Source organism: Pteropus alecto, unplaced genomic scaffold (assembly GCF_000325575.1).
Source record: "Pteropus alecto unplaced genomic scaffold, ASM32557v1 scaffold90, whole genome shotgun sequence".
In the NCBI taxonomy this organism is placed as follows: domain Eukaryota; kingdom Metazoa; phylum Chordata; class Mammalia; order Chiroptera; family Pteropodidae; genus Pteropus; species Pteropus alecto.
This window is the reverse complement of record NW_006429894.1, coordinates 1,403,277-1,410,547: the sequence shown is the minus strand read 5'-3', so window position 1 is coordinate 1,410,547 and position 7,271 is coordinate 1,403,277. Positions and strand designations below refer to the sequence as shown.

Here is a 7,271-nt window from a genome sequence, read left to right as displayed (position 1 = left end):
CGCACGTCGAAGCGGGGAAGCGGTCTTGCTAGGCCAAGGTGGGGGGGTTGCCAGAGACGACTGTTGGATCATTTGACGTTAATGATCTTGAATCGAAAGAGCGATCAGCCAGTTGGTTTTCTTTCTTTTCTGAAGAGACACTGAGCTCTCTGGGGAGCTGAGCTGTATATGTGGATGACTAGGTTAAGCCCATCTGGGATTCTTAAAAAGGGCCATTGGACAGTTTTGGAGGCCAAGGAGTTGAGGGTGTTTGCAAAAGAATGATGCGATGGCAGACGATAAAGAGGGACGTGAGCACAGAGAGGAAGGGGCGGACGATGCGGTGACAGAATTTCCGATTGTTGAAGACACTGGAAGAGAGGACTAGGAACAGTAGAGGTCGTTTCCAACAGCGCGACGGTGATGCCATCTTTGGAAGGAAAGCTCGAGGGAGGGCGGAGAAGGCGATGGCCGAGGAGCGAGGGGCAGGTCGTGGCAGGCGGGGAAGGTCCCACGCAAAGGGGCCGAGCGTTGGGGACCGCATCCTCGTCAGCGAGGAAGTGACCGGCCTGATGGCAGGCCGCGAGCAGAGGGGCGCGCAGCCCGCCAGGTCCCAGACTAGATGCGGTGACGGACGCCCCCACCCGCAGGCCACAGGATGGGAGCGCGGGGGAGTCACATCTAGGGAGCTGGCTACCTGTGAAGGAGGAGTGGGTAGGAAAGGTTTGCGTCGAAGCAGGGAGCAGAGAGCACACGTATCTTTCCTTCGAGTCGTGATTTAATGGGGCAAGAAGGGTGTGGTCAGCTTCTTAAGGAGCTACGACATTCCTGGTGGTGTCCCCAAGGGACATTTAGGTTGGGACCGAGGATCGGGATGGACGGGAGTCCGCCGACCACAGACCAGGGGCAGCCGCCGGCCGAGAGGAGGCACCAGCTGAGAGGCTGCTGGGTGGCCACGCTCGGTTCTGTGTCTGACATTTCCAGGTGAGAAATGACCGTGGGCCGGACCAAGTCTACGAGAGAGAAGGGAGCGTTTGAGAGCTTCGCCGGTAGCAATGATCGGTCTTGCTGACCGATGAGCTACTGTGGGTGACAGGGAAGACAGGCTGGAAGGCGAAAATAAATGAAGCGCCGACTCTCCTCAGCGCGACTCGTGCCTTCTGCAAACACTCTATCTGGAGAGTCCACTTCTGATCATTGGAAAAGAATTTACCATTGCTTTTTGCACGCTGGATGATACCCAACCTCTGCAGAGTGCTTTCGACTTACACAAGAAAACACCGTGCTGCTTTGCTAACCAGTAGCCCACAAATGAAACCGTTTTCTTTCATTTAATTGTATATATCTAGCTCCAACTCACCATGTCAAAATATTAAACGCCTGAGCGATTAGAAGGAAAAAATCAGAGGCAAAATCCAAGATCGCGAACTATGTGGACTTCGCAAACCTGGATGAAATACTATTCTTTAGGGAGCATGTTATGCCTTAATTAATAATAAACTAAGCCGATATTGACATTTTAAAAGCGTTTTCCATTCTGTTTTTCCTCTCAGAGACTCCCTTCGTACAGGAGCTGGAGGACACAGCACGTTGGAAATCAAGAAGAAAATAAAAGTAAAAACAGGAATTCTTCCGTCATTCCATGTATGTAGTTTACTTTATTGTTATTATTTTTTTTTTTTTGCATCACATAAACTGAAATTCTCTCCTGGAACTGTTTAACGTGAGGCGTTAGCAAACACACAGACGGCGTTGAAGCACCTTTCAGCGCTGGGCTGGCTGTTGAGAACCGTCGACAGGCCCCTTACGATGTGGTTGAAGCGAATTCTTTGAACCTCAGACATTCACGGTGAACCGTGGACTGTACTCAGCGTTTCCTGTCTACCGGTCATCGCAGAAGCGGGTTGTCGGAAGGACGTAACTTCCGAAACTGGAGAAAAGTGACATGGCCTCTTTTCCAGTTCTGCCTCATCTTATCTGGTTCCAGTTATTCACTCCAGGGCAATCGCCGAATGGCAGAGATCGCGAGCTTTCGCTCCCTGTGCGCTTTCTCTTTATCCGTGTCTTATATCTCGGAGGTCGAAAGTGCTCTGCAAACTGCCCGTCATCCAATTTAACAGATCGTGATCCGCACGGTGTTTCGAATCCTGCTATTTAAGCGTTTCGATAGGACCGCATCTGGTACAGCTCTAATGTCATTCACTTGCACACACTAAAATTAACGTGGAGAAAATAGAATGCAAGCTAGTAAGCTGGGCAACAGGATAAATCGGACCAGTGCGTGGTTGACCTAGTTAATTTCTGAAAGATTCCTCATAAAGTTGAAAATATAGGCTTGATGGTGATGTGGCTAATCAGTTCATTTGATCAAGTTACTAGACAGGAAATTGAGAAATGGTGAGAAATTAAGGGCTAAATAATTTTCTCAATTAATCATTATCTCAGATACCTATTTAAGAGTGTTAATTTAATGTTAATAGTATATAATTGAAAACTAGACTTTTGCCTAAGCTATGTGTTTTATTAACTTACACGTGCATTTTTAACATATCAAGCGGAATAATAATACTCCGTGGAAAACTAAAGTACGTGTATCAAAAATTGAGTAATCACATGGAATGTCGTGATGTCCATTTGTCATTTAATATAGAGTTACTTCCCGTTTTTTTCCTTCTTTCTCTTAGGCTTCTTTTTATAATGTGTTAATCGGGAAGAACTGAATTTTACATACATCCCTGGAGGTCAATATACTTCCATAAGGCAATCTGTCCCTTCTAACTGACTTTCGAATGTCCACGTGACAATCAAGCAGAGGTCTGATTTTTTTTTTAGAGGAAGACTTACTATTAATTTATTGCCCACAGATGATTTTAACAGAGTTCCCCTCAAGCACGAGCTGGAAATCAGCAAAGAGAGTGAGCACGAATCGGATGACTCTTCCGACGATGAGAGTGACACCGAGGAGACCAGCAACTACATCAACGCGTCTTTCGTCATGGTAGGCACCTACACTCCCAGAGCCCGCCAAAAAAACGTAGCTACGTTACCATGGCCGTTCACTGAGTGATTCTGTAAAAGAATGACGAGCTTCGGTTTTTAACACTGTATTGTAATTCATCGAAAGGCTTAAGGATGTGAAAACCTGACAAGCTGAACAACACAAGACAATGCTGTTAGTCGTGTGACAAACATGACTATAATCATGTTGATTTGAAAAACAATAAAATAGAAATTTGAGAAAAAATAATATTTTGAACAAACGTAAGTATTTGAAAATGTTTACGTTTAGTCAGACACCCGAACTGTAAGCAAATCAAATATGTGTGTTTGTATAGTTAAAACTTTTCTTTCGGATTACCTAAATTATTAGGTGAGTCTGTGTCACATACCTTTTTTTTATTTTTATAAACCGAGAACTCAAACAAGAGACTTTTAGTCATTCGGTGAATCCTTTTCGCTTATACGCTAAGTTGGATTTCTATCCAGTTTTCCTAAAACACACATTCATAGAATGTTAGCTCAATGATCAGCTATCCTGAGTGTATAGACCTCAACAGAGACATAACGAAGATAATTCCTTTTATAACCACATTAGCCTTTTTAGAGAGAGAGAGAGAGAAAAAAAGATATTTTAGGAAAGAAAAATTTATTAGCGTTGTAAGGTAATATTTTCTAATCTTGATTTCACATCATCAGCTAAGTGTTATCATTAACTAAATAAGTATTTTACATACAGACATCACATAGTTTCTGGGACCTAAGAATCTTAATCTTTTTATGTGACAACGCTGATGTCAAAACTAAGCGACTCTGTTTCCTGGAGGCTGTTTAAGACTCCACTGTTTCCATCCGTTAGCAGCGGTAACGAAGCCCACCGCTTCTTTTCCTCTTTATTTTCTGTAAAGAGCTACTGGAAACCTGAAGTGATGATTGCTGCTCAGGGACCCCTAAAGGAGACCATCGGTGACTTCTGGCAGATGATTTTCCAAAGAAAAGTGAAAGTGATTGTCATGCTGACGGAGCTCAAGAGCAGAGACCAGGTTTGTACTTTTCTCAAACCTTTCTGCCCTAAAGTTCGTTCTCTGTTCTTGGATGACGGATGTGATGGCTGCACCCAAGTCTTCTCGACCGCCCCCCACGCGATTTCACTGGCTCATGCTGGTCGTCTTCCATGCGGCTGGTGGCCTCCCGCGTCTGGCGTCTGGCTCGTGACAGGCTGTCCCGTTTCTGCAGGCCGCTCACAGACCTCCTAACACGTGGCAATCCCAGGGTCGGCCTCCCAAAGACAACAAGCCACAGCCACGTTGTCCTTCTGTTTTCTTCAAGATAGACACCGAGCTCCTCGGTCTGAGGCTTAAGACCCTCGATCATCTGGCCGACGTCTATCTTTCCATTTCCCTCCTCTTTTCGTGTCTTCCATCCTTTCCGCCCCGAACAGGTGGGTTTACTGGCCGAATCTCAACGAATCGTCTGCGTCTTCATCACCGAGGCTTCACTTCCCGACGTCCCACGTACCTGTTTTGAATCCATCCTTCCCATTCTGATCCTATCCTTCCGGGAAGACAAAACCCCTGAGCATTGTTATCGAAACCCTGCCTTCTTCATGTCTGTGCGCTATTTATTGCTGTAACATTCTACGGTTAACCGAAGGTCGAATTTGCTCTGAACGCCTGCGACGTGCGTTTGATCCTTTGCTCGATGCCTCGAGTTATCAAAATTGCCGTCACCACATTTCAGCGCCAAACGCATTCGCCGACGTTAACGTCAACGCTGATTTCATGAGTAGCCTCATCGGTGTGCGATGACATGTAACGTCAACGCTGATTTCATGAGTAGCCTCATCGGCGTGCGATGACATGACAGGCATTGTCTCTCTCTCTTCTCTGGTCCCTACCCTGGACGCTCTCTCTCTCTCTCTCTCTCTCTCTCTCTGGTCCCTACCCTGGACATAGAAAGTTGTCTTTTAGTCTTACGGGTTTTTTTTTTTTCCTTTTCTTTTCTTTAAAAAATATACGTTTGTATTTCCAGCATGGCATTCCGGCACCTTGCCCTGCATCTCAGTCCTGAGAGTCGGGAGCGGGCAGGGCGGTGCGGGTGGGAGGCCTCCCAACGTCAGGCTGTAGTTGACGGAGAACCGTCTGCAGAGAAGACACGTTTTTGTGACTCTCCCACTCTTCAGTCTGACCCTTTACGTAGATATCCGGTCACATTCCCTAGAGCCGCTCGTGGCGCCGGTCATCGACACACAGAGACAAAGCTCCGAAGATGCGGACTCTTCCCTGAAGGGGCAGCTGGAGGGACTGGGAAATCTAGGCCACCGCCGGGCCCTGAGCACGGCAGCTCCGTCTGTCGTCGTGAGAGGTGGCGATGAGGGCGTGGGAGGGAGGAGCAGGTGTCAGGGACCAGGGACGACGGGGCTGCTCCTGTGGCGTCCTGGCCACCTCGGTGGACCCTTCGTCCCCTGATATGCACAAGGAAACACACGGCCTTACCGAATGGCTGTCCACCAGAGGTCAAACGGAGTTTAGACTTTCACGAGCAGCTTTCAGTTTGCAGACACAAGGAGGAATTTCAGTTTGATAGGACGGAGGAAGGGGGAGACGGAGCGAGGGGGGTGCTCCGAATCCTCTGAAAGCAAACAGGACACCGGCACAGAAGTCATTGACTCAGGCTCTTTCTTTTCTAGGAGGCCTGTGCTCAGTACTGGGGTGACGGGAAGCAGACACACGGAGACATAGAGGTCGAAATGAAAGACACCCAGCGCGCTTCCGCGTACACGCTCCGTGCATTCGAGCTGAGGCACGCCAAGGTACAGAGACGGGTGCGACAGTGCGCACCTTTGCTGTCAACCCCCTGGCAGAGCAACGGACTCGCTCCACGCGAGCAAAGCCGTGGCCCGTGCGATGCCGTCAGAACGGAATTTCCAGGCGATTTAAATGAAAGTCGTTGTGAGGAAAGTGTGAACCTCACTCGAGGTGACGTCTCTTTCGCTTCTGGTTTCAGAGGAAAGATTCCCGGACCGTGCACCAGTTCCAGTACCACGGCTGGAAAGCGGACGAGCTGCCTGCGGAGCCCGGGGACTTGGTGTCTGTGATTCGGGCTCTCAAACAGAAGCTCCCCGCGAGGAACTCCGCCGAAGGGAACAAGCACCCCAAGAATGCGCCTCTCCTGGTCCACTGCAGGTGGGTGGGTCTGAGCAGACGGCTCCACGAATCCTCGTCGTTCTTGACTCCCTGGTCCCCGCTTCCTGTTCGGTCCCACTGATCCTGATCCATCAACCACAGCGGAGGCTCACGATGGAGCTGGTTGCTCTCTCGGTTTAATACTCGGTTTCGTTAATGCGTCACGCGATGTTCAGCTTCCACTTGTGATAAATGCCTACGTATCGCCCTTAAAGAAGGGTGACATTGGAAGAAGGCAGCATACTATAAAAAGTTTCCGTACAAATGTTAAATTAAGAAAACGAAACGAAAAACAGTAAAGTAAAATGAGAAACGTAAGCCTAGGAAAATGCTTTTAGAATTTTCGAGCAAGCCTCGTCGTCATTAGAATTACACACGCTCGAATCGAGCCCTTAGAGATATGCTGCTTTTCAGCGTTGATTTGCGTTTTCAAAAGTGAAATGTCTGGAAAGAAAGTTGAATAAGGGAAGTTCAGGCTTAAAATGGTACGTAGTTCTTAGGCTGTGGTTAAATATGTCCCCTAGTTATGTCCAATAAAGAAACTCCTGCTAATAATAAATTCTTCAGATGAGATCCTTGTAATAACAGGACGTCCCTCTCACAGGCTACTGAACCACTCGGTCGCCCTCTTTCTAACGACTCCTTCTACCAGGTGTCATTTCTCTGTTGAGGCGAAGTGTGAACAGTAGCGAAAGCGGCAGAGGAGCAGAACGGAACGGGAGAAAAGCCACGTGCGTTAGGCCACCGGTTCCGGCATTTCCGGCGCTGGCGGTTCCTAGCCATGCCCTCGTCACCCCGAAACCTCGGTGTCCTCATCTATCAAATCGGCATTGTCACATCTGTCCTAACAACGTCAGATGTAAATAAAAATGCGTTATGATCTATAAAGTCCTGAACAGAAGAAAGGATCTTTGTAAAGCCTAAGACAAAAATTTTTTTTAAACGATTGGCTTACTCTACTCCCCCCAAAATGCATTTGGCAGAAATATTCGGCTCTTACGAGATTGGAATAAAATGATACAGCGAACGCGAAGCGGGGAGCACACCCCGTCTCTCTCTCCCTTGTATTCTGCTGTCATGGCGTCCGGAAAACGGACTTACTCTGTGTGT

The 7,271-nt window shown here is 47.8% G+C and overlaps 1 protein-coding gene across 5 annotated transcripts in view; it reads left to right on the top strand.

The window, feature by feature from the left end:
- Window positions 1-6,267, top strand: part of PTPRC (protein tyrosine phosphatase, receptor type C) — an 83,807-nt gene extending 77,540 nt beyond the window's left edge. For all 5 annotated transcript variants that reach the window (XM_025044713.1, XM_025044720.1, XM_025044718.1 and 2 more), the window contains 5 exons: window positions 1,533-1,623; window positions 2,844-2,977; window positions 3,885-4,019; window positions 5,666-5,788; window positions 5,983-6,267. In XM_025044713.1, coding sequence (XP_024900481.1) covers window positions 1,533-1,623; window positions 2,844-2,977; window positions 3,885-4,019; window positions 5,666-5,788; window positions 5,983-6,243 — 744 coding nt within the window. In that variant the 3' untranslated portion in view covers window positions 6,244-6,267. The remainder of the gene's footprint in view (window positions 1-1,532; window positions 1,624-2,843; window positions 2,978-3,884; window positions 4,020-5,665; window positions 5,789-5,982) is intronic.
- Window positions 6,268-7,271: the final 1,004 nt, after the last annotated feature.